Below are 27,700 nucleotides of genomic sequence, written 5' to 3' on the forward strand. Positions count from 1 at the left end.
CCAGGTGATGCTTAGCTAAGGAGCACAAAAGGAAAAAGTGAGACTAAGTGTGCTTTGGCACACATTCCTATGGCAAAGGGAGTGAGGAAGCCAGAGAGACTGAGATTGCTGTTGAGCTTTAATATTCCCCCTCTGTCTAGTGATGCAGGAGTGCCTGTGATTCCAGCTGGTGATCCCTGTCTGGTGATCCCTGTCTGTCTGTCCAGTCCAGATGCCTTCTCCAGCATCGGAATCCCAGCCAGCACAGATCTCACAGGAGAATGCAGTGTAGGACAAGTAGTAAATTGCCACCTCCGTGGGTAACACTGTACAGAGCTTATGTTTTCTGAAGAATTGCATAATGAAAAAACATGCAAACCTCACTCCCATCATAAAAATTTACCATGGGTACTAAAGTTGAGTATACAGCAGGGATCACGCGTTATTTATTTCCATGCTAAACTCTGACAAGATGCCAAATACCACAGAGCCAAGTCTGTCTGAAACATCTTGTAAACCTGAAAAATCAATGTCCTGGGTTGTTTCTTTATTAGCCTTGATCTCACCATCTCCTGAAATAGTGTGGTAGATTTGCCATCTTTTGAGTGGTTCTGCAGCTGCATTCGAGTGGCCGTTGTGTTGACTGTTGAAGGGAGGGACTAAACTCCCAGTCACTTGGAAGACCAATATCCCTGCTGTTGATTTGATGTTGTTAACATCACACTGTATCAAGAACAGGGAAGTATGGGATGTCTTCAGACAGTGATAACAGCACAAGATTGGGGGCAATGTTTGTGATAATCCCGTGGACTTTCTGTCCCACCTTTTGCAGGCCTCCTAATTCCTCCTGCATTTCATATTCCCTGCTGTGCAGTACCAGTGGAAGTCCTAACCTAATTAGTATATAAGCATAACGAAAGTGATTAATGACTTGGGTTTTTTCACTTTCTGTGAATTCATTTGTGGAAGACAATATAGGAATAGAGTGTTGCTGCCAGGTTAAATTGTCTGCTGTCCTTTCTCAGATTGCCCCCCACTGTTGCATGGGTGCACAGGTCAGACCTGAATGTGCATTTCTTTCCCCTTCTGTCACTTTCTTCTGATCCACTTGATATTTGATACAGAGACTTTTCCCAGTGGCATCCAATGTCTGGCTGGCAAGGTGGCTCTAAAGAGTAGGAAAAGCACATTCCAGTCCCAGTCCTGCACAAAGGCAGGGATGTGGAGTGTGTTAGGAGGCTTCCCATTGCTGGTGCTGGGGGGCACAGTGCTATAGTTATCTTAGAAGTGCCGGTGGACCGGGGGTGAGTGGCTTTTAGCAGTGTGATATTTTAAAATAGATACCTTCTTCCTGTTACTTTTGGTCAAAAATGAGAAAAAGAATGAGAAAAGCAATTTTTCCTTTCGAGCTTACCACTGTCAGTTGGGTCTGTGTTGATTCAAGTTCTCTTCCTCAGTGACCTTCATCTTCCCATGCCTGTGAGATGTGAAAGATGCTGTTGACACAAGCAAAGGCTCAAGCTCCCTCAGCTCATATCCCAGATAGCACTTTAACATGGCATGTTTGATGCTGCATATTTCTGTCTTGCTGACAAAGTGGCAGTGAAAGTTATTGCATTCATCTGGGAAAGGGAATGGAGCAGAATGAAAGGCACAGCAAACAGTAATACCTTTCCTTTCTTCCCTGTCCTTGGTCACTAAGACCTCTGAATGCAGAGGGGTTTGGGCACTTTAAACAAGGTTTAGAAATGCACTCCATGGAAAATTAAGGCCTAAAATTAAATTATCAGGTGCATAACAGCAAAACAATCCCAGGTCTTTATTTTCAGGAGCAATGGTTTCTGCATTTGCACTAAGAAATCAGCTTATACACACTAAAATGTGAATGCAGGGTAGTACTAGAGGTAGTAGTAACCCTCCCCAGTCAGATTTGTCTCACTGTACTTTCCTCAAGTGCATTACACTGCCACAGAAATCTGGAGGAAGAAGAAACCAGCCTGTGTTGCTTCACACACATATCAGGGCCACTGCAGATATTTTGTTGCCAAATCAGCACGAACTAAAGCAATGAGGTTTGAAAAGGCAGTACTAGGAAAAGTACTGGATAGAGTGCTAATTTTTAATTGCAGATTTGAGTCTTTTTATTCTTTGGTTAAAACTAGGTCTGCCTCTCAAAATGGCCACTGTTAGCCATGCCATGGTGGATTGTGGTTTGGACAAACAGCCCTCTGCCTTGTGCAGAGGCATCCAACAGACAGCTGCTGTGCACATGGTCATTTCTCTGTCATTGCAAGTGAGAGCTCATCTTCATGTCTTCTGCAGCCTTTTCTTCCATCCCTTTCTGTTTCTGAGGACCTTGGTGTTGGACACAGTCCCCTTTGGCTGTGCTTGTGCTCTTTGAAGAGCTCCCTCCCCATGGGGCTGTCACTGCTGCTTGTGCTGGTTTTAGGCTAAATGAGCCGAGACAGTTGGAACAGTTTAGGAAGGTGGTGGTTACCGTTCCTCGGACCTGAGAGAAATTTGGGAGCTTCTGTGTGAGTTATACAGATGTAACAGGTCACTGAAGGCAGGCTGGAGACACAGCCAGCAGCTAGAAGGGAAGCATGTGGAAAGGCTGAGAGAATTGGGACTTTTCAGACAGGACAGAGAGGAGTTTTAGATTAGATTAGGCCCTGGCACAGGTTGCCCAGAGAAGCTGTGGATGCCCCATCCCTGGAAGTGTCCAACGCCAGGTTGGACGGGGCTTGGAGAAACCTGGAATAGTGGAAGGTGTCCCTGCCCATGGCAAGGAGTTGTAGGTAGATGATCTTCAAGGTCTCTTCCAACCCAAACTATTCTGTGATTCTATGAGGAGACACAGAGTTGGTACAGAAGGAAACATGCCCTGTTCCCTGCTGTACATGGGTAGTGGGACATCTCTCTGCCAGAGTGGGAGAATAATAAAGATAACATATGCTGTGCTCTCAGTTTTCAGAGGGAAGAATGGTTTATTGGAGCTCATTCCCTCTCCACATCTCATTTCCTTTGGCCTGTAATCTGTGTAAGCATTACCTGTTACTGCTCCTCTGTTTTCACTCCACAGGTGCTGCAAGTGAACTACAAAGTTTCATGGCCTGATGAATATGTCATATTGTTTTCTTTTTATGGGATGAAATAAAGCTGTTAAATAAGAACCAGCAAAGAGACAGTTTCTCAGTTCTCACTCGCCCTGAAAGTCTTTTTAGCAGAACAAGCTGAGCATCACCTGCTCTGGAACAGTGGGGCATACGGAAAGATTTTTGGAAGGAAACCGAGGTTGTAACAACCAGGGGTAGGGCAGGGAAGGAGGAGGGGGAAAGACTTTTTGAAGGAAACAGAGGTTGTAACAACCAGGGACAGGGCAGGAAAAGAGGAGGGGGAAAGACTTTTGGAAGGAAACTGAGGTTATTACAACCAGGAATAGGGCGGGGAAGAGGAGGATGTCCCTATTGTGGGTAATGAGTGGAAATGAAGTAGGACCGCAGAAGCCGGGATCCTCTGGAATTGCTTGGCTAGCTGGAAAGTTTCAGAGCTCTGGGTGCTGCCATCTACTGTGGAAACCTGCCCCCGGCTGGAGCCGCAGCATTCCTGCCTTCCCAGCCCGGGGACTGAAATCCGAGTGTGCATTTCTCTGTGTGCCGTCTGAAGAACAGCTCTGCCAGGTGAAGTACTGAAATAATTTCCCAGGCCAGCTGGTAGGAAATCATGGTTATAAGTCTATCAGGGAATTACAGTTTAATCGCAGCCTGTAGCAGAAAGACTGCACTAGAGTTTAGTATTTTACATGAAAGGCTGCTATTGAAAAACTGTTACCGTGCACTTCAATAGATCTTTGCTGCCAACTGCAAGCAGTTTCATCTCTGTTGAGCTGGCAGAGTTCATTGATGACAGACTAAGAACTGACATTAAAACGTGTGACAGTGCATTGAGGAAGCGTGCCGGAGGGGATTTTGAAAACAGTCCAGGAGAGGCAGACAGAGGGGTGGGAGAGAAGAGAGCAGGCAGGAGAGCTGGGTCCTGCTCAGAGTCTGGGCTGGCAGGAGAGAGGTGAAGGGACCATGCTTTTCTGCCTTGGAAAAATGTTTTATAAGCAGTGAGCAAACATTGATGGCATTCTTCTGCCAGCCAGTCAGCAAATAACTTAAGCAAAGGAAGGGGACAGAGCAGCTCATGTGGATCTCACAAGCCCCGTGAGAACTGGTAGCTGTTTTTGTTTGCCTAACAGCTAGAGTGATTACTTCTGCCACTCACCCTGAGAAAGCTCCCAGGGGTCCTGAGGACCCCTTCCCACTAAATAATGGCAATTACTATGGTCCTGATCAGAAGTGGGGCAAGGGGAGAAGAGGAAACTGTTTGAGATGAATAAGTACTTCCTGGTATATTACCTTTGCTCGGCCTTTAAGTTCTTCATTTCCATGTTCCTTGGCAGCTCAAAACCGAAAAAAAAAAAAAAAAGGAACACCAAAAAGCCCCAACCAGTATTCTTTGTGTAGCTGAAAATTGGTCATGAGCCCTGAGATGCTAAATACAAAATCAGAAAGAAAAACCTACTTTACAGGAGAAAGGTGAAAAGAAAGTCTACATTCTCCCTAACATGTTGTACTTTAGTAAATACAGCATAAATAAGGTCATGGAAGGCTCTTCTGCTAATTTTATCGGTGGCTACAAAACTGTGGGCTGTTTCTTACTACATCTCTGAAATAAGTCCTTTTCTTTTGATACCTCAGGCTTCAGGATTTCTGAAGTAGTCTCTTTTAAGTTTTATTCCCTGCTAGCTTTCCCAGTCTCTGCTTATTTGTGAGCAGCCTCCCTGGATTTTGTGAAACAGGGTGCCCATGGAAAGAGGTGAGCAGCTGCTCAAAATACAGGCGAGCAGGCAGAGACAGCTGCAGCCAGAACAATTTCTTTAAAGAAATTATTTCTCACCTAGTGAGGTGGCCTCATTGTACAAACTGTTGCTCTTTCTGGAGCAAGTCTCTGTCATCCATCGTCCATGAAAAGTAATGCTCAGAAGTCGGTTTAGGCTGCAAAATTTTGTTTCCTGTCCAGCAGGGGATGGATTTTGTTCCATGATTTCAATTGGTGTTCCATCCATGCTAAAAATGCAGTTGCATGTCTTCTCTTCGAGTCTCGGGAGTTGGGTCTGATCAGCCTCTTGATCACAGTACCACTGCACAGAATTGGGATGAGGATGGAGGGTAAAGCTGAACCTGACAATTATGCAGTATTTGAAGGTATGCAGGATGTGAAGGTACATTCTGCTTCCTCTCAGCAGCTCTCTGTCTTTCTCACTTTAATCCAAAGGCCATGGAAGTTGAAAAGATTTCATTGCTGACAGGTCAGAAATTTTCTGTATCGGAGTAACCATTTCATATTTGCTTTTTTTTGCATGTGTGTGTGTATGAAAATAATTATTCAGTGAGTTGTTTGGATTGGCCACTTGCTCCAGATTTTACTGTTAGAATCTGTTAATCAGCAAAGATACATGCAAGAAGTTTTTTCCTTTCTGTGTTCTGTAGAAGATTGTCCTACATCTAATAATATGCCTGCTAGATCTTTCAGTAGTGGAACTGAATGCAATGTAACCAGGATGTGAACAAATAGAATGTCCTGGTACAAGTACTCATTAGTTGTAAAAATTGATAATAGCAGAAAAATTTATTTCTTTTAGTAGAAGAATCTATTTTTCTGGTTCTGGTTTTGCTTTAACTTGTGAATTGATTTTGCTTTAATTATTATTAGCATGAAGGCTAGGTTTTCTTGTTGTCCACTTCTGTTACTACTCTTTTAAAATAGTCCTGAGTAAGCAGGAAACTTTGACCATTAACAAGATCCCTAGAGTTTCTTACCTATTTGTCTAATCACATCTATTTTCCTGTATTGGAAGACTTAGTGGTTGGAAGCAAATGAATTTGAGTCAGATGCAGCTCTCAGACAGAAAGTTTTGGGGCTGGATTAGGAACTGACACAATCCTCTCAGTTTGGATCTGTATCTCTTGGACTTGGGTGCTGACTCTGGTCATTTGTGTTGCCTCTTCCAGATTCAAAGAGAGAATAGTATTTATCAAAATCCCCACCTGGAGGAATTCTTAGATTTTGCTGTAAGGTTGTAGTTTACATTTAGATTTTTTCCCTCACTTTACCTCCTTTTGGCTAATTCTCACCCCTTTGAAATGTGAAATATCACAGTTTATATCACTGATCATTAAAATTAAAACAAACAAAAGAAGCTCCAGCCTTTCAGTCATAATACAAAGAGTGCATTCATCCACATCACCTTAAGCTTTCTAAATTTCCTAGTTTACATGCAAACTTGTTATCTCTGAGGTGCCACAGAAACAGAAACACAGCACAGGCTGGACTCTAAATATTCCATTTTGGGAATGTGGACATGCAGTTTCTATGTTGTAACACTTGTGTCATGCTTCAGTTTGAGACCCAAAAGCCACTGGGTCGAAATGTTCTTAATTAAGGCTGTTCATACCTTTGAAAATCCCATCCATCTTAGATCTGTATTATTACAGATGTGCTCTGGGTTTATTGATTTGGCTTCTGTTGTGAAAGTAGCTGAAGAAACCAGCCCAAACTAGAAATGAGACAAGTTCGCATCTTCATCAAAACTTTCCCCACATTGAAGAGCTGTTTGGGATTAGAATCCTAGTTCATGCTCATTATAGAAATAGTTCTTTTCTACATGTTCAGAGCTGACATTTCCCTGAACTTTTTCAAATTAAGATATGGGGATGTGGTTTGAACTCATTGTTAGGATGGTTTTAAGGGCTTTGTTCTTCTGCAGACAGATGTGATGCAGTGAATTTCAGTGGTTTTAGCATAAGACCAGCTCAGCAGAGGGAAAAATGAATTTCCTACGAAATCTGATCTTTACCAGAACCTGACTTTAGTAGCTGACTTGTCTGGTTTGTACCTCGTAGCTTTGTGTTAAGATTTGTATTTACAATGTCATTATCTTCCAGAGAGAATGGGTTTTTTTCTTTCTCATAATTAAAACAGTAAGAATTAATGATGGACCGGGGAGGCTTGCTTTTCTGCAGTAATGAAGTGGACCGCTTTCAGTGGCTAAGAAAAAAAGTTAATACAGTGATTATTTTGGTCTGAGCTAAGTCCTATTGTAAAAGACAGAAGTATTAAAATTGTATTAGACATGTAAAAAGTCACAACCCAGAACAGTAAACACATTGCAACTAGGCAGTATAGCTTTGATTCTAATGCTCAGCTAATTACAAGAGAAAAGATGGTAATTTTTTCCAAAATTTATCTGTCTCTCCCCATTTTTACTGCCCTCCCCCCCCACCCCTTTTTTTTTTTTGTCACCCAGGAATATTTAAACAAAAGTTACAGTCACGTCTGCTGGCTTTGCTTAACCACATCCCTCTACCCAAACCAGCAAATTCTGCCCCTCCCTGCCTTTCATTTGCAGTTCTTCAGCTCTCACCATTCCTGGAGGGACTGAGGCACCTCTCAGGGATCAGCTGAGGGCTGCAGGAGAAAGCCCAGCAGTTATGGCAGAACCAGGGCTCTGAGTGCCCAGCATAGGAGAGGAGAGAAGCTGGAGAAAGGGGCAGTGATTGCCCTGCTCGTGTCATTAGGGAATAGCAGCTCGCTGAGAGTCTGCACTTCTGTTTGAGAAACCCCATAAATGTTGGCAGCTTGGGCTGTTTGTATTTAAAGTTATGTCTCTTCTGTTTCTGAAAAGTGTTCGTGTCTCACTCTCCCAAGAACAGTGTCTCTTATTGTGTCACACTGCCTTGGAAGCACAGGGATATGGAAAGGTGGAGAGTCAGTAACTTCTGACTTACATGATCAGCCAGAAATTGAGATCTCTTATGCTGTTTTCATGAGCCTCGCAAAGGGATAATGTGTTACAAATTTTTCCTTAATGATTTGTAGTTAATTTAAGAACATACGGAAAAGTCCTTCTTCCTTGGAGACAGATCCTGACTTCCCTCTGCCTTGGATTCAATGCAACATCCATCATTCTGAGGTTTTCCTACAAGTCATACTGAAAGTCCTGTTCTAACTTTGTCCCTCCTGCATGTCATCATGCAGTCTCATACAGACGTCCAGTTGGGTGTAAGTCCTTCCCCTTTTGCATGGTAGTGTTTTCACCCCACAGGAGACATCTGGGCTTCCTGGCTGGCCTCCCGGGGCTGAAATCCCCCCCTTCCTCAGCCACTAATCCATTCAGCAGACTGAATGTCTTCTCACTCTCCTGCTGAATGAAAGCTGGTTTTCACTCCCATCTGGTCCCTTGTTGTTTCACACAGCTCCTGGAATAATATTACTCATTCTCCTTTGCTGCTGTTAATTCTTTCATAAGAAATGTGCAAACCAAATTCCTACTTAAAATACATGTGCTGGGATGTTTCCAAAACATTTGGTGCTTGCTAGGCCAGATGCTTATTGTGATGTACCTGTTTGTTCAACACATACCAAGACTCTGCTGTTTGGGTGTTGGAAATGTAAACACAAACATTAATATTGGTCTGGGATCCTGTTTTCCTTGGCAGATGAAAGCGGCCTGGCACTGTGGGGCCACAAGATATAAATTATCCACTGATGCTGTGAATACTGTAGCAGACATTAGAATAGATTTAAAAGATGAACTAAACTTTTGGATCTTTCAGGAGGAAGTTTGAGAGTCAGATGTTTGGGGAATGTCTTTCTCTAAATCTTCTTGCACCTCCACCCTGTTGCCCACGGTTGTACCATAAACCCCCATTCCTCAGAGTATTCTGAAGTCTCCAGCTCCATGAGCTCTTCTGATTTCATTTAAAGCAAAACCAAAGAATGGGTGTGCATGCACACAGAGTTAAAGTATATCCTGATGTCTTGATGGAAGGCCAAAAGGCAAATAAGAACAGAACCCAGTAAGTATTTCTGACTTTTTTCCTTTTTTTCAAGAAAGAGACTTTGGCCTTGATTTTTCAGTGTTTAACATTGGCAGTACTGTGTCTGTTATGTTGGCTGTAATCCCAGTTCATACCAAGACATGAAATATTAAGTGTATGTGTGTTATAACATGTATGTTAAGTGTAAAGGTGAACTTTCTGGAGTACTGAAGGACTTAGTTCTGTGGCAGTCTGCCTTCTGGGGGGTGTAGTGGTTTGGTCCAAAATACTCATTACTGTTTATCTTCTGTGAGATAAGAATTAGGAGAAATGCAAAGCAGGCACCAAACTTGAAAGAATATAAAGAAGTTTATTAACAGACCTAAAAGAAGGAAAAGAAAGAAAAAAAAATTATACCACCTTCAGAACTCTCCTCCTCCCCCCACCTTCCTCCCGTCTCCCACTGACAATGTAAAAAGACAACCCTTAAGATGTTCAGTCTGTTTACCACTGCCATAATAACCTTGTTCAGTCCATTTAGAAAGAGAAGTCTCTTGTTGCTCATGCTATGAATGAAAACAGTATCACAACGAGACAGCCGCCCACTTCCAAATATTGTTCAGTCCATTTAGGAAGAGGAGTCTCTCTGCCTGCGTGTGAGTCCTTTCCCCCGACTTGCAGCTTTTCCCGCAACTGCTTTCGAGGGTCCGCTCTTGAAGGTTTTTGGGGTACAATTTTAAGGTTGAGCCATTCAGAAACAAAAACAGAGGCCCTTCTCCTTCCCTGGGAGCAAAGGGTCTTCATCATCTTCATTGTTAGGACTATCTCTGGGAGCATCTCTAGGGACTGAGGTTTTCTCCTTTCCTGTTTGGAGCAAAATTCCTCATCTGGTTCATCTCTCCCTGTCCAAACTTCTCATGAAATTACAGCTGCGTCAGCATCTGCCTATCTCAGTGCAGGTGCTTTTGCTTACGAGTTGAACACTCCACCCCCCATATCTTCATGAAATTACAACAGGATACTCTGATATATCATAGCTTCACAACAGAATTTCAGCTTTAAGCATCTCCTCTCTCTCTTCCCTCAGGTTTTCAGCTCTTCACAGCAGTAAAAGGGTTAATCTCACCTCGGCCTTGCAGCTTTGCAGCTGGAATGTTGAATTTTTCTTATCGCAGTGGAGAGGGGGGAGAGCCGAGCCGCTCCGGCTGCCCACGGCAAGGCAGTGGGGGGGGTTCCATGGCTGGAACAGGTCCATGGCTCCAGGATGGCCGTGGCCCGGCCCAGCCTGGCCCAAGCAGGGCCTGGCCGGGCCCGCTGGCCCCCACCCGGGGCCCGCAGCCACCTGTGCCAGCGCCAGAAACGAGAGAGAGCTTGGGGGGGAGTTTGCCTATTCTTAAATGTGGATCACAGAGGTGTTCACAACTTTAAGTGGCTTAGAGAATTGTCCATATTCAAACTGGCCAGCTGATAGGTTCTATCAGTTCCCAGAGGAAACTGTAAGCACCCCTCAGCAAGGACATCCCTTCTGGGACTATGCTTGCTAACCTATGACAGGGGTTACAGTATTGCTGCTATTATAGAAAAGATCAGAAAGATCTGCCAGGCTTGCTGTCCTGGATGTGCCAGAGTGGTCCCGTTTGTGGTATGAAGGTGTTCCAGTATAGTCTCTCTCCTGAGCAGTAGCTCACACCTCAGCAGGAGCAGATGGCAGCTATCAGAACTATGTGAGGTTTGCCATCCATAAATAAAGGCCCAAAGTGTATTTACGTAGTGCAGGGCTTTTTCCCCTCAGGACAGGACTCGATGGTTACTTAAATCTTGTTTAAAAAATGGAAGGGAAGCTATTTTCCTGTAAAAGAAAGATATGTGTAAGGGCTTGAGTTTTCTTAGAACTTCTTGGACTTAGGCTGGTTTTCTATGGAAATTACCCTCATTGCAATCTCTGTGTCTCCCTTCAGTTTCCCTTGCAATAGCTTTTCAAAATGTTGGTTGAATTTATTCAGATTTGACAGGGGAGAAAAGGCCTCAATGATATTATCTTTGTATGAGTTTCATAAAAATAGGCATCTAGATAGATGAGACTGTGATTAGTACTCCCACTAAAGGAAAAAGAGGCACTGTAGGCTCAAGACATTATTAAACAGCTGAGAGTCCATGCGGGAGACTGACAGGGAAAACCTGCCTTCGGGCTGTGTCGGAGAGTCTGGCTGCTCCTGTTTCCATTCCTTTTGCTACACAGATTGCCCAGCATCCCAGTGCTGAGAGCAGCAAAGTAAAATGAGCCTGTGCTTTTTGTCCTGGATGTATCTGCAGTAGGATTTGGAGTAGGATAGCAGTGCACCTGAAGCATCAGCATGACACATCAGGACCTTCAGAGAGGACTCAGTGTTGGAAAGGGATCTGAAACCCCCCAAACCAGCTGTTCTCCAGCCCTCCACAGTTCAGAGGGGGCTTTTGGTTGGTTTTGGTAGAGATCCTTGAAGAGGAGTAAGTTAGTCTATGATAAGCTTTAGGAAACCTTCTTGTGGCTGGGGATGTCATCATTCCTACAAGGTAAGGTCTACAGGACAGTCACCACTGCAGATGGATGGGGATGCAGGAATGTCCAGGGGACCTGTGACCTTCCTGTGGGACTCTGCAGTGCCCCAAACAGGACTGACCAGCTGGATGCAGATCCAGTGTCCTGGCTTGCTGCTGTGGTATTTCCAGGCTAAGGAGACCTGGGCTACTTCCATAGCTACATAGGAGGCTAAAATATCTGTGCTGCATCCAACCTTGGCCTTTGCTTTGTAGCCAGCTTAGGCTTTCCTGAGATGAGTGACCCACCCTGCACTTCCAGCCTCAGAGTTAGTGAGGGAAAACTTCTTTGGTTTTGCTTTAAATGAAATCAGAAGAGCTCATGGAGCTGGAGACTTCAGAATACTCTGAGGAATGGGGGTTTACAGTACAACCATGGGCAACAGGGTGGAGGTGCAAGAAGATTTAGAGAAAGACATTCCCCAAACATCAGACTCAAACTTCCTCCTGAAAGATCCAAAAGTTTAGTTCATCTTTTAAATCTATTCTAATGTCTGCTACAGTATTCACAGCATCAGTGGATAATTTATATCTTGTGGCCCCACAGTGCCAGGCCGCTTTCATCTGCCAAGGAAAACAGGATCCCAGACCAATATTAATGTTTGTGTTTACATTTCCAACACCCAAACAGCAGAGTCTTGGTATGTGTTGAACAAACAGGTGCATCACAATAAGCATCTGGCCTAGCAAGCACCAAATGTTTCCCATTTCTGAGCATCTTCTGTCCACAGGGGACCGTGTCTGTCATGAGTTTGAGGCCAGGTGATTGTCAGCCCACCATGGGCAAAGACAAGTGAGGCAATGTCACAGAAGTTCCCATATGAAGGACAAATCTCTCAGCAGTTTTCCTGAGGACAGGGTCTCTCTGACCCCTTTACCAGCACCGCAGTAGCTGTCCTTTAAGTGTCATTCAGCAATTCAAGCAAAGATGATCCAGCATCTCATGGGTAGTGGTGTGCTGGTCTGCAGCTCCCCAGAGCAGGCGCAGGAAGCCCTAATTTTTGTCAGGATAAGTGTATGTAAATAGGGCTGCATTCCTTCTTCCAGTAGAACTTCATGAATTTGAGATCAATGAGGCCCCCTGGAGCTCTTTGGAAAAGCAGTTCTGTGAGCAGTAGAGCTGCTGAGAGCTGGTTGCCTATGATTTATGTCTCGTGATTTGGTTATCTGGAATTTAATATGTTCCTAGTGCTAGTTAAAGTATCCTCAATAATATCTCTCTCTTACATGGAGTCTCTTGTGCCCGAGAAAGACTGTGATCACAATAGCAGGAAAATACTACAGCCTTACTCCTATCCTTGCCTACCTGCTTTCAGGAAACTTATAAGAACACAAAACTCTTGAGGCAAGTGTAGTGCTAAATCAGATTGAAAACACTCATAAACTCTCAGAGACAGAAAAATAAATATGCACACAGTCACATAAATATGCAGTCACAACTGCATCTGCCTGATTTCTTAGGGAGCCAAGCATGGCAATGGAGTGGCAAAAAAAAGTAAATGTCAATTCCAATGAAAACAGTAATGGTCATGTGTGAGCAGATGAAGTACAGCTTCTGAGAAGCTCTCCCTACCATTCATTCTGTCTGTGCTTGGCTAGGAATTATCAATTAATATTTTTGGAATCAGTATTTGGAAGTGCAGTGTGTCTTTATGTGCCAGAAGTCATTTTATTATGGTGAGATTTGGAGAGGTTGTGCAAGTTTTCTGGAGAGTAAGAGCCAGAATTACATATGGGTGTGTTATGATCCAGTCATAATAAGTTCATAGGAGTCCACCTGTGATCCCAGGCATGCTCATCCACCTCAGTGCCTCTAGAAAAGCTCTTTCCATCACAGTCCATAACACCTGGAGACTGATGGGCAGCTTTTATTGACCTGATCATTCTGTCCTCAGAGACAACTTGATTCTCCCTGGCTTGCTCCTAAAGAACCCTTACTGTAAATGCCTTCTTAAAGGTATTTCTGTTGGGGGGTCATGTTGTGCCTCTGCCTGTGTTTTAATCAGTGTGGTTCAGTCAAGGTAGAGAAATATTTTGAGCCTGGTGCATGTTCATTTTAATTGAAGGGGAGAAAAAATGCAGCATGGTTGGTTCCTTGGGGAAATGGTGAATTTCTACAGCTGATCCTTTGAAAGATCTCAGCAGTTTTAAAGAGAGAGGGAAGAACTGTGAATGAAGCAGCCAAGAGATGGAGGAACAGCTGAAGAATGCCAGCCAAGAGAGTGTGGGAGCTGTGCTCAGAGATTTCTCATGTTTGGATCTGATCCAAATGAACCAAAAGCAGTGTGAGACTTTTCTACTCACTGCAATGATTTTACTATTAGCAGACCCTTTTAGGAATCTTCTCATTTCAGTGCTAAGAAGAAGATGGTTCCTGTTCTATGTGGCTATTTGTGAAAAACAGTTTTGGCACATTGGCAGTGCTGGAGCAATAGTCTGGAGCATGAAAATGCTGCTGCAGAATCGCAGGAAGAACAGGGTCAGCTTCTTTGCCAGGGTGTTGGTGGCTGATCTCCAGAAGGTCTTGGTCACAGGTTAGAGGAAGAGGCTGGGTCCTCTTAAAAGCCTTTGGCTACTCCAGGCCATGTCCTATGTGAATTCCATAGCCAGGGCTAGCAGTTTGACACTGTAAATCATAGAAAAGAAATCATGGCTATCGATTAGAGTGAGAGGCATAGCTGGGGTCATAGCTGGGGAGAAAGCTCAAGAATGAGTCTTCTCAAAGAAGATTTGGGATTTTAGAGGAGCCCAGGGCTGCTGGGTTTCCTCTGCTTCCCCAGTGAATTACTTTGCCAATGGTTAAAAACCATTTCAGTCTGATTTGTATGTTCCATCTGGGCGCTGTGCAGTGGTAGCAGCACTGACCCAAGGCTTGAACCTGTCTCAGTTGTAATTAATGGAAAAACTCCCTTTAAAGTCAGAAAATCAGGAATTGAGTCTTAAGACACTTGAAATGTTACTATCAGTGGAAGTACACCTGCCCTGATTGCTCTGTATTCCACTCAGGTCACATGTTTCAGCTCAGCAGCTCTCAAAATTTCCAATGTATTCACCACCCACATGCTCAGATCTCGAGATGTCAAAGTCATGAGTACTTTTCTTTCTTTTCAAATAAGTCATGGCCTCCCTGGCTCTGGAAGCAGCCTAACAAAAACGTAGCTGTAACTGAAGTATTGGCTGTAGCTGGGAACTGTACAGAGATCAATTAAAACAGTCAGTTTGTGCTCACTGGGAAATTTCTCAGATTTGGGAACTAAAACCTGCAGTGCTGGGATTCACCTCAAAATAAATGGATTTCAAAAGCTTGAGCCTAACCTCATTCAGATCTTTCTGGGATGTAGGAAAAAAAAAAAAAAAAGATGACATCAGTTTTATTTAGAGGCCACGATAAAAGTTTCTTTTTAGATATTTACCACTTTAGAAGTAGTTTCTCCCCTGTGTAGGATTGTGGTCTCTTGGTAAATCTGCAGAACCACTTTACAGGAGGAGTGAACCAACCTATGGCACAAAATATCACTGCAGTCATCAGTGCTCCATAATTATCCAAGTGCACACACCTCACACCTGAAGGGTAGAATTTTACTTTATTTTCTGTGAGTATCCTATAACAAAGTAATGTGAGGGCTTGTTTGAATTACATTGCCTTGGATGTGTTGCCCCCACATCTCCATGGAGTCGGTGTCTGGATAGGGCTGAGCTGAGGGACAGAGGAGCAGGGGAGGGAACAGACCATGCACTCCAGTGCTCAGCTGTCCTTTACTTTGCCTCTGCAGAGTCTCTGGCTGTGGTCTGCATTCCCAGCACCGTGAGGTGGCCAGGCAAAGGTGGCAGCCTGTGTTTAATGATCCCCACCCAGGCACGGAAGGAGGTTCGGTCTGAAGGCGGGGAGCTCGTGGGGCACCGTGGCAGCTTGACTTACACTCTATGGGCTCTCACTGTCAACACAGCAATGCTCTGAACCATTAATAATAATGTGATGTTTTAGCTGGGGGGAAGTAAGTGTCTCTTGAAACCACATTTCTGCCTTCCACGCACCCCATTCCAGCACTCATCTGTATTTACTGAATAAGGTTAATGGATTATTTAGCAGGTTTCTCCAGCCATTATCAGAGAGCACACTCTGTTTATGTGGCTGGCCTCTCCTGTTCTGTCAGTGTCATAAGCTACTCAATTAGAAAAGGGAAATAAAATGTATGTAATAGGTAACTATGGTTACCTGTGATGTGGGTTTTTAAGAAGTGCTCAGAAAGCTAGTGGCAACAGAGTTTGGAAGTTCAAAGCTGTAATTTATTCAAGAACTCTCTTGAATCAGAGTATCAAAAGCATTTAGAATAGATTCAGAACATTTTCTTTTGTGGAACAGTGTTGCAGTCCTAAGCAGAAGCTCTTGTACAGACCGACTGCTTGCTCTGCTCATGTGAGAAGAAAATAGGAGAGGGAGAGGGTAAATATGCCCTTGTTCGACTTTTCTCTTGCAGAGCCCAATAGCCCTGGCACTGGAATAGCTTGTGAAAGTGGTGGTTTCTGGAAGTAGTGCTTCCATTGTCCTGTTGTTTCCCTATTTACCCTGGAACAGTGATTTTAAAAGTGGTAAAAATACAGAGCCCCAAAGCTGCATGAGCTTCAGGGGCATCTTTCAAATAAAGGTCCCTACCTCAGAAATTCAGCCCCAATCATGCTGTTTGCTCAGAAAAGAAAATAAAATCCTCCATGTTTAATTTAATGAGGACACAGAACAATGCTAACAGCTTTTAAAAGGACTGAAAGTGCCATACGAAACACGTCTTAAGGTCAAAAATGTCACTTCTCAAGTGTTTCAGGGGGATCAGGTGAATTCTGTACAGATTTGCATTTGCAAAGCAGGGAGCTGTTGTGGGCTCTTCCTGTGGGATTTTTGTGTGAACACACAAGACAGTGCCACCACAGTGTTCCCTGTCCGCTCCATGGGCACTGCCCAAGAGAAGGGGAGGGTAATTTCAGCTGTCCAAAAACACTGCCTCAACCAAACCAACCAAGTACACAGGGTGCAGGAAAGACCTGTTCTGTCGCATATTTTATTGTCATAACATGCAACTACGTAAGATGAATACTGGAAAACCTTGCATCCAGTGCATGACATGCCAGTTTAGCAGCACACTTCCAGAGGAAAATTATCTGCCACAGGGTCAGGAGTCATTTCCCAAGAAAGCTGTCTAAAAAAAGTTTGCAATTAAGAGAAGACATTGGACTCAACCCTCTGTTAGATGTTTACTGGATCCCACCTTTACACAGGTGGTTTTGCTTTGCCCTAAGTTCACTTTCTAGTAGGCCAGCAGAGAAATTCTGAAGGCTCTAAATGCTTCCCCCAATTCCTCCTGTTTAGCCGACTTGAAACACACAGCATGTAATTTGTTAAAGCTGATATTTGTTAATATCCCCAAAGCTGGGGTTATTGCAGTTCAGTCAGGTGCGGGGCATGGCCATGAAAGGTCAGGGTGTGGTATGGTTTGGAGTGCTGGAGAGTTTCCAGTGTGTTTGCACTGGGGCTGTGCTTGTTCTGAACCTGAGGGAAGGCTGTGCTTGTATCTGTTAATCTGGAGGTTCCTTATTAATAGGCTGCACACTTCATTGATTTTTAATTAATTTCTGAAGAGACACAGAGGATAAGTGCTGCAGCCCACAGACGTCTCTGTACTTACTGCAGTCCACATCTCTATTGATTGCCTGCCTAAGGAGCAGAAGTAATCCATTTTAAATACACTTTCTTGGAGAGACTGAATGCACTGCACAATACACTCTCCTGACTGTAATTGCATTGGCAAGAGGTCAGTGGTGGGGGAGACGTAGCCCATTGTTCAAGTGTGCTGCTGTGGGTTTCCTTCCAGGAAGGTGGGCAGTTTGGAATTATAGCATCAGGAAAGCACTGGTCGCAACTCCCCCATTACAGTTGCACTGGGAACTCCTTTATGGGCTGCTTTTAGCCTTCCTGCCTCTTCAGAGGAAGGAGCTGGGGCTGGTCTAACTGAAGCAATTAATGTAAGGGAGAAGAATAGCATTCAAAAAGCCTGTTTGAATTGATACCTCTCTTTGGTTGCCACTTCAAAAAGCATCAAACACATTTCAGGAGTATATGATCCACTGGGAGCTGAAACCTGAAGTCTCTGAGCACTCCCCAAATCAGGGGACAGGTATGTTCCTTCTGCTGGCACATGTAACACAGATTACTATGATTTCTTTTGAAACAGCAATTTGAAACAGCCTTTGTCATAAGGACTGTGATTCTGCCAGTCTCTAAACTGTAGCTACTTTGCAGTGAGTGTTATTGCCCAGCAAGGAGAGTTTTGCAGTAGTAAGTTTGTTATTTAGGCAGTTAGTTCTTGTTTAAAGGCCTTTTTCACAGAAGAAGGTGGTGTTGGTACAGTTGCAGCCAGAACTGCACAAAGTGCACTGGTGATACACTTACTGTAAGCACAGCTACAAGCTGCAGTTTCTCACTCTTCTTTGGGCTGCAGTCTCCTGAGCTGTGGTTTTCTTCAGAGCTAATGGGAGAACATCCCTGTCCTTTTGGGCTCTTTGGGAATAAGGGAGAGTAACATAGTCTGTCCACACAGCCCAGGAGGCTGGGACACCTGGTCCAGGTGAAGGGGTACCACAGCCAGTATGACCCAGTTTGCCCACTGAATGGAGAATGGAACTGGCACAGGAGAGCACCTTGTGCCCAGCTGTCTTAAGAAATCACTTGAGTTAATTGCAAAATAGAGATTAGATACAACTCCACAGCTCCCTCCCTCAGGAATCTCATGCTTGGGAATGAACTTTGCAGCAGCTGCACAGATGTGGCTGTAGGTGGGACCAGAACTCAGAGCTACATCCAGTATGGCCAGTATTGAAATAAATACCTGGTCTGCATCTCATCGCTTATGCTACTTAATATATTTATGTAACATCTTTCATCAGAAGAACATGAAGTGCTTCCCAGACTCTTTATATTCAGCACCACCTAATCCAGAAAGCTGTACAATTTGAGGGAACCTGGGAGACAGCTCATCTTTCCACAGGAGTTCAGACTAAGGACATGTTTGATGATGCAGTGGAACTAAGGCCACTTCTGGTGTTGCCCGAGGAGCTTCAGCACCTACCCAGGATAGAGAGCTTCATTTTAAGGGTCCCACAAGCCAGAACTGAGAACCAGTCAATTCAGCAGTGACCCACTTATCTATGCCATGAAGGGGTGAGATGACTTTCCTGAGATGTTTATTTAGGATTGGAGTAGGTCTGGCCCATCAAAATGTCTGCTTAGTCCAGTCAATTAAGTATTGAAATGTCATAATCTTATGAAATTGCTTCTCCTCTCATTTCTTTCCACTCTTTCTCCTTTTATGAATCACCTGTCATTTTGGAATAGACTGCATTTTTCCTGTAATTCTCATCTAATCAGCCTCATAGCCTCTTTCCCTTCACTTTTGCTTCTTGAGTTTGTTTCAATCTGTTGTGCTTTAGCATCATCTTTATTTTGTGTCCTGGGATAGAGTTTAGCAGTGTAGTAAATCAGGCTTTTGGACTCCTATTTCTGGAACGAAAAAACTGCAGCTGCCACATGGTGCAAAGCAAATATCTGGTGCTGACTTCCTTTTATTCAGACTTGTTCTTTTGATGTGCAGCTGGCACTTTTATATCGCCACAGGTAGTGTGTGTCCTTCTGTGGTTGGTATGAAGCCAACTCATCCCAATTTTGTGCTTCAGCTGAGCCAGCCCACATGTGAGCAGACAGAATTTATACTTCTGGGTGAGCCACAAGTGGAGAGATGTAAGACTGACCTATGTTCAAAACATCACCACTCTTTTCACAGCAGAACTAGCTCAAGTTACCTGTGCAGGAGTTGGATTTTCACTGGTTGTCATTCCATAGGGATAATAATCCGGCTGCACTGAGATCCCATCTCTTGAGTCAAGTACAGATAGTCTTGGTCTTGCTTCTGTGTACTCTGAACTGTTTTGTCTGAAAACTTTTAGCGAAGTCACAGCAGAACTGGGAGGAAAGCTCTGTTATCAGCAGTGTCCCCTCTGCTCATGTCACACCTGCTCAGATGGCAGTTCTGGCAAAGTTTCCATCATCTGGCCCTGCTCAGGTGGACAGGACTAAAGCAACTGTAGGAAAATCCAGGTAGTTATATCAACTTTGTGTTCTAAGTGCATCTGAAGATGGCCAGCTTGAGATAAAAGCACTTTTACCCTGAGATACAGTTTGCTACACATTAATAGCACATTGCTTCAAACTTAAACTGAAGAGAAGTGAAACCTTGAGATAGTGAGCAGGAGATGGGAAGAAATGCATTACTATCACATAAGCTTTCTTTGTCTACCCTTTAGCAAAGAGAGAGAGATTAACTTACCCCCTAAAATTGAATTGAACTCCTAAATACTTGGGCTTATAGCACAGCACAGGATCAGGAGTGGTTCTCCCTTGCCAGCTTCACCAGGGCTGGCAGAATTCCAGGCATTTTCAGAAATGGCAGGTGACCTGGTGGAGATGTGCTTAGCACGAGGTGTGAGTCCCCAGCTCGGGCTGGTAGCATCGCTCTTCCCTCTCCTTGGCTGTGAGGGTGACCTCCAGTGCCAGCTCCCAAGCCGACCTACACAGGACATCACACCTCTGCAGCTGAGTCAGTGGATTTCAGAGCAGTGTCAGTCTTTCTCTCCCACAGCTCTCTCTGGAGGAACAGCTACCTGGATGAGTCTGGTTGCTCCTGACAACAAAGGGCACAGTGTTTTCCTTCAAAATGTATTTAGCCCCAGGCAAAATTACACCTTTTCCATGGGGTATGCAGGGGAAAAGATGATCATTTGAGGCTTTCTGCAGTGATTCACATTATTAAGCAAGCCTCGAGTTATTAGGATGGTAAGAGAGCAGTCTCCAAAGCTGCAGATTATTGTCCATGAGACTTGAGTCGGACTTGAAATTTTCTTCCTTCATATACCTGAAGAATGAATTTGGTGAATCTGCCATGTGTGCTGGCTTTGGTGGGTGGAAGTTATTATTGAAGAAAGACAGGCTGCTCTTAATTTCTGGGTGAGATGAGATCAACATGCCCTCAATTTAGGGAAACAATTATATTTAATGTAGAAAACAACCAAAAGTCACACTGAAAAAAAGTATTTATAGGGGGTTTGCAGTGGGCTGGTGCTGCTGAAGATCTTGGGGCAGGTGAAGGTCTTTATACTTACTTTTTTAACTGGATTTGTTCTTGCAAAATGATGTGTTGTGTCTTGCAAGACAGAAGACATATGTTAAACTTTAGTTAGTGATTCAACACACTTCAGTTCATCTTTAGCAATTATCCCAAAAGGACTTTGCATTTAATGACTTACATACCTGTTTGAATTCTATCCTGAGTAATGAATACCTTTTTTCTGGAGATGAAATCCAGGCACCTGAGGGAAAGAGCTTTCAGGCAAGATTCATGCAGTTCAGAGTTGGGCATTCCCTGCACAGCAGCTGCCACTTTTGAAACAAACCCAGAAGCATCCTCAGCAGGGAGGTGGGACTCCGAAAAGTCCAGAAAACTGAAGGAAACCAAATTACAGCATCTGAAATAGTCTGTGCTCATATCTCTTACACTCTGACCTGTACAAATGGAGGCTGTGCTCAAAAGCTTCCCCCAGAAACTGGGAGGCAAATTACAGCAGCAGCAGAAAGTAACACTGCTTATAATAAAGTAAGGAAACAGCAAATTATGACCACAACTTCAAGGCACTTCTCAGGGTACAAACCCGTGATTTGCCAGAAAAATTTCATTTTTCTTTTTTTAAAAAATCCTTTTATTCTCCTATTTCCTCCACCAGCCTAGCTTTGGTGATACTTCCACAGCACTGGAAATCCTAATACTTTGTGAACCTAATTCGATGTTTTGTACACTGAAGTTCAGCACTTGGAAAGATCAGAATGCTGTCCAAGATCATTGTCTTCTCTTGTCCCATGGGTTTTTTGACATAAAGTCTCCTTTCCACTGTCCCACTTCAGTTTATTCCCATCACATTATCTCATTTTCAGGTCTGATATTTTTCTTGTGAAAAGAGCAAACCTGACTGTGCCTGAAGTGACCATTCCAAAGCTGTCACAGTGCCAGAGAATTTATAAACACTCCTTAATAAAATTGCAGAAGATATTTTTTTCATAGCTCTTATCAAATAATTTTTAGTCTATTCAACTAATAAAATGTCTTCCTGGTATTCTCTTATGGGCTTTTTTTACGGGAGATGTGTATTTTTTATCATACTTCTGTATCATGTTAAAAGATTAAACATTCATATAGAGCTTTTTTTCCTGCCAAGTTCAAAAATGTCTTCAGATGGTGGTTCTCTGCATAATATATGTTTAGACAGTATTGCTGCAGTGAATACTATAGGATTCCCTTTTTTAGATTCTTGTCCTTCCACTTGGATAGTCTCATTTATTGAAAATATATACATATCTACCTTTTCATTTATACTTCTGCCACCCACATTTAAAGCATGTTGATGGAGTATCAGGAAAAGCGAACATGTTTACCCTGGGTATTCCCAAGAGGATTTACATTTCTGCAGACCATGGGCTCTGCAGAGGATTTTGTAGCTGCCAACCAACCCTACAGGGACTGGTTTTAGCTTTTATGTAACACAGGTGGGAGAAAGCCCTGGGAAGGTTGTTTGACAGAGGTGAAGCAAACTGAAGTGCAATGATACACAGGCAGTTATTTCTGCCCTCTTTCTGGATAGAATAGAAAACCAGCTGTGGTATTGCTGGGGAGCAATACAAGGTGTTGGGTATTACACATTTTCTAGTTCTTGAGAGAGTGTGAGGTTAGGATGAATAAAATAGAATCTTACTAAAATGATACTAAATAATAGCACAAAATTGGAGTAAATGGATGTGAATGAATAGAGTAAGCAGTGAAACATCCTAAAGTGTTAGCCTACAAGTTTAAAAAATACTTGAAATTAGAGACAGTAAAATAAGACCAAAGAGGCTTGGCTAAAAATTTGGTTGTGTAACTCTTTCAGTGAAGGATGTTTTTGCACACCTTACCATCCATTCCTGCCATCATTAACTAGAATCAGGAGGCTAAAGCCTTGGTGCAGGTCATCTGTTTTGATTTTGACCAGACAAATTCTGTATTTTCATTTTGGCCAAAAGAAATCTGCAATATTTTCATATTGTTTCAGTGCTGATAGCTACAAGTTAATCTATTAAAAATTATAATTTTATTTGGACCTGATATATTCTGGTGCCAGCAGAATTCTCTCATCAGCTGGTATCACAGTGTGATTCTTGTGTGATTCACAATCGTTTAGCCCATGAAATTCATTTGTCTTTTTCTTCGAGGGGTTTTAATTTGATGTCAAAAACCATTGCTGTCAAAAAAACCCATAATTCTTTTGGTCAAAAACATAATTCTGATGGTCAAAAGCTGAATATATTGATTTGCAATTGGCAGGAGGGTGTTTGTTTCAACTAGCAGTGCTTCTAAAGAATAACTTCAGTTGCTTTGTGCCAAAGCATCCCTGTGTCCTCTTTCAAACCCCCTTCATGTTGACTGCATGAAATAGTGTTTATGCCAAACGTTCTCCCACATATTTTCAAAGCTTTTACTGGTGTTTGCACTGAAATTTTTCACCTAAAACCAGCTTAGGGCTCCATTTGATGCTTTTTGCATAGACATCCACTTTCATAGAATCCTAGAGGTGGAAGGGACCTTAAAGCCCATCCAGTTCCAGCCCCCACCATTTGCAGGGACACCTTCCACCAGACCAGGTTGCTCCAAGCCCCGTCCAGCCTGGCCTTGGACACTTTAAGGAATGGGACAGCCACAGCTTCTCTGGGAAACCTGTGCCAGGGCTAGGTCCAGACACCATGAGTGGCAGCTGGTATGGGGACAGGTACCTACGAGCTCCTTAGGCTGTGAAGGGATAATAAAATCTGGCCCATGGCACTGAGTAATCTGGTTATTTTAATCACTACATGTGACTCTCTGAATTATCATCTGTATTGTGGGATAATATGATCTCTTTGGTATTCAGCAATGACTTTTTAAAAATTATCATATATATTATACAGAGCTAATATACTGAGATACCTTAAAGGCAATTACCAAGTGTGTGATTTCATCTGTAGGTTCTAATAATGGTGGTTAATGTCATAAATGCCTTTTAATGAAATTATAGGCTTGTAACCCTGCCCAGCTATCCTTTGTGTGTCATATAATTAATAAGACCAAGCTTTGGTGTTGGTCTCAGTGTCACAAAGCATTGTGCAAATTTCCATACTGATGGTAGATGGTTAGTCTCCCATCAGAATAAGAATAAGGTAAGGCCAGGCAGCTTGAGTATATGTTACCTTATCTTTAAAGGCAGCTGGATGGACTTGTTAACAAAAGTACTTCTAACAGAATATATATGCTCATAAAAAAAGGGCCATTGATCTAATGTCTTATTATAATACCACAGGCAATATTTTAAGGGAGTGAAACGGTAAGGGAGTTGCAGCACTTGGAATAAAGAATTGTTTTCCTTCTAATTCACTGAGGGTAGTGAAAATTTGTGACCAACTTAAAAACCATTTGAAGATGGACAAGAATCTTCATCTTGAATTGAAGATACTTGTCTAGAATGTAACAGAGCTGGGATTGTTTCCCACTGTGGTCTGATTTCTGGGGGGCTTTGGCTGAATTGATTATTTTTTTATGGTCATCAGATTTCCTGTCCGAAGAACAAGGGCCGTAATATTTCTTTTCTTTGTCTCACATTTCCAGATTTTAAGCCTGCTGAAGCAAAAGAGTTATCTATGTGTTATTTTGCTGGGTTTTTTCCTTTTGGTAATTGAATCCTATAGAATCATTCATACTGGAGTAACTCAAGGTCATCTAATACTACCTCCTGCTCAGAGCAAGAGCAATGTTTAACTTCTGCCCTCTAGGCCATTTTCTCATTATAAATACTCATCATTGAACCAGACATTTTATATGTCACCAGTGGAAGTTACTTCTCAAAAAACATGTAAGACTTATTAGGATTATTGTACTGTTCTTATTCCTTCAGGGAATGATGTACCTGGAAGAGAGGAGACTCGTCCACCGGGACTTGGCAGCCCGTAATGTCCTGGTGAAATCGCCAAACCATGTGAAAATCACTGACTTTGGCTTGGCCAGACTTTTGGAAGGGGATGAAAAGGAGTATAATGCTGATGGGGGGAAGGTGAGTATTGAACATGTCTGGAAGTAAACTACCATACTGTGACAAGCCTCCTGAAGTTACTCCTTAGGTCAGTGTGTCCCTGTGAGACTGTTACCTGTGCAAGAGAGTCTGTCAGTGATGGAGCAAAGCCCTTGCAGAAAAACTGTGTTGTGAAGGCACACATAAAAGCTGCTCATTTTTTGCACAGTGAGCTTATCCAGGCACTGAAATATAATTGCATGGGCCATTTTCACACTCAGAATTAGGTTTTGTTCACGTGCTCCAGTTTGTGTCTTGTTTTGAATACTTCTGTTCGATGAGTGATGGATATTCTGGGGCATTCCTGCCCAGCTTCTTTCTCTGGCCAATATACACCTCAATAACGTGCAGTCCCATTTTCCCAGGCAAATAATTTTTGTGAAAACAAAAGGGAAGGCCACAGAACATGAGAATTTAGCTCTTCTATCACACTGGACGAGCCTGTGTATGTTACATCTGGCATCTACCTCTCCAATACCATGCTGAATGCCAGGCCACTAAAAGCCAGCTTGAGGATAACTTTGAAACCAGACATTTTCCCCTATTACTTTCCAGCAAACCACACCATGGCTATGTAGTGCCTTACCTCATTTCTGCTAATTTCAGATTAATGCATGATAAAATTCAGAAGGCAGTAAGTACGTGGTGCTTCTGGCTGCTCCCTAAATATCTTGAAATTCCCCATTTCAATCTGTCACTGAATCCCAAGGGATTCTGCTTCACCTGTCATTCCTTTTCCTGGATGTTCTGTTTGCTTTCTGTCTCCTTGCTGTCTGTGGTTTTTTGTTCTCACTCATGCCCTTGTCTGGGACAAACAGCTGTTGCCAGTGTGTGCTGTTCTCTGGGATGAGCTGCTGCCTTGTTTGTGTGGCTGCTGCCCTTGGATCACCTGGACAGGTCAGTCAAGGAAGTGAAGAGCATGAGAGGAGCCACCAGTGCTTCCTCATTTCCCCATGGAAAGAGACCTCCTGTCAGGGAAGGTGGGATTTTGGCAGCTTTCCCCGATTCCTTAATTTCTGTAATTCTCTTCTCGGTAACCCCTCAGCCTCTTCCCTCCATCAGAGAGTGAATGACAGAAAATGAGTTGATCCTTGCAAACAAGCTGTTCCCTGGCAGTTGTGTCTTGGACTTGTTACCCTGCTGAGAGCTCTGGAGCAGGATTTACATCAGATGTATCACTTCCCAGGTCCAGAGAAGCATCCTGTGAACTCCAAAAGGCATTGGCAGCGTCAAGTTGTATTGAGAGCATGCTAAGGGAAGTCCAGACTGGACTATCAAGTGGTTGTAAACAGAGGTGGTGCAGTTTCCATCCTTGAAGGTTTTAAAGCCCAGATGGGACAAATCCCTGAGTAACTTGGCCTGATCTCCTAAGTAGCTGAACCTGCTGTGAACCTGAGGTGGGACTAGAGGCCTCCTGAATCACTTCCAGCCTGAGTTGTCCCATCATGAACAAGGCAGCTTTGCTCCTTCAGCAACTCTTCATGTCTGGAGCAACCCAGCCTTATACAATGGGAATGAAAGCAATGCACTTCTGCAGAGTTTAGTGGGGGAGGATGAACTGTCTTTGCAAAAGTTAAGGCAACCTTTATTACAAGGGGCTATTTTTGCCATAACTCTGTAGGTTATGTTCATTAGTGAACTTCATGGAAGGCAGTTTCATAAGGGTTTAAATGAAGACACATCCTCTGCTTTTACACCCACCATCTGTTCAGATTTTGCCTGCAGTTACGCATCCCTTTGGTTTATTCCAGTACCTCTTCCATAGTTCCAAATTAGAGGCAACCCATACAAGTCCCTGCCAGGTAAAAGTCTTCTAAGTGTTTGTCCATCAGAAATTCACAGACTGCAAGGCTGTGCCTGACGGGTGCAGCTCAGGAATGGGAAACACCATGAATCCCATTTTAACACTAACTCAAGAGGGTGGGCCCTAGTGCAGGAATGAGGTTTGGTTTGCCTGCACACCCTTGTCTGTCGGAAGAGATAAGCTCACCCCGAGGGTGATTCACTGACATGGGAACATGGGGCTGCTGGCTTAGTTTGGGGAGCAACTTTTTTCACTGCAGTGCTGATTACAGAGAAGTGGGATGGCTAAGTTCCTGACAAATATTAGGAGTTAACAATAAAGCACTGCAAATTCTCCTCATTGCCTGTTTACCCTGATGACGATGATGATGATGGGGACGGTGAAGTGTTATGGTCACTGCATTGTAACCTGGCCTCATTAGAGAACAGTTGAGATAGCAGTGTTGTTATCTCAGATTGCAGAGATTGCAAACTGTTAAGGAGAAAGAGCTTCTTCATTCCACTTTCTCTGCTGCACTTGAGATTTAGGGGAATTATATGCAATTTTTGCGTTGGTTCCTCTTCACACAGCTTTGATGAAAACACGAGTTGTTCCACTACTTCTGAATCAATAAATATCAGAAGTTCTCCGGGTAACCGGTTCATCTTTCTCACCTCCAAGTTTTATGAGGCACAGCCCCATTCTAGAGGGCAGGAACAGCCATTTCCTCTGTGGGATAGTGCTGCTTTTTTCCAAGCTTGCCATTGAAGGAGACAGGGAGAAAGCTGGTGTCTTCATACAGGATCTGTTTGTATTGTTTTAATAATGTATTTCTAAGGTTACGTTTCTCTTGTCCTTCCCTAGATGCCAATTAAGTGGATGGCTCTGGAGTGCATACACTACAGGAAATTTACCCATCAGAGTGATGTGTGGAGCTATGGTAAATCTTCATGTGATTAGTTTAAAAAGTTGTGTCTTTTAAAGCATAGAACCAAATTGTGTTAGTATGTTAAAGATACCCTCTTTTCCCAAAAGAGTTAATTCCAGAAGCGTTTGCTCTTCAGGTTTTTTTTTTTTTCCTTTAAATGTGTAACTCTGAGCAGCAGTTTTTACTGTCTCCTGTGTTACTTCCCTGCTCACTGAAATATATTATCATGATGTTCTCCTCTGGGGTGAGTGCTGCAAGGTCTGGTCTGGTAGCAGTTTGGCTGATTATTATGACAGAAGAAGACCTCTTTCAGCTCAGGCACAGATTCATAAAAATACA

The 27,700-nt window shown here is 43.2% G+C and overlaps 1 protein-coding gene across 2 annotated transcripts in view; it reads left to right on the top strand.

The window, feature by feature from the left end:
* Positions 1–27,700, top strand: part of ERBB4 (erb-b2 receptor tyrosine kinase 4) — a gene marked incomplete at its 5' end in the record, with an annotated part of 570,202 nt that overhangs the window by 517,584 nt on the left and 24,918 nt on the right. For both annotated transcript variants that reach the window (XM_082284612.1, XM_082284613.1), the window contains 2 exons: positions 24,477–24,632; positions 27,298–27,373. In XM_082284612.1, the coding sequence (XP_082140738.1) occupies positions 24,477–24,632; positions 27,298–27,373 (232 nt within the window). The remainder of the gene's footprint in view (positions 1–24,476; positions 24,633–27,297; positions 27,374–27,700) is intronic.

Source organism: Coloeus monedula, assembly GCF_965178545.1.
Source record: "Coloeus monedula genome assembly, chromosome: 7".
Taxonomy (NCBI): Eukaryota; Metazoa; Chordata; class Aves; order Passeriformes; family Corvidae; genus Coloeus; species Coloeus monedula.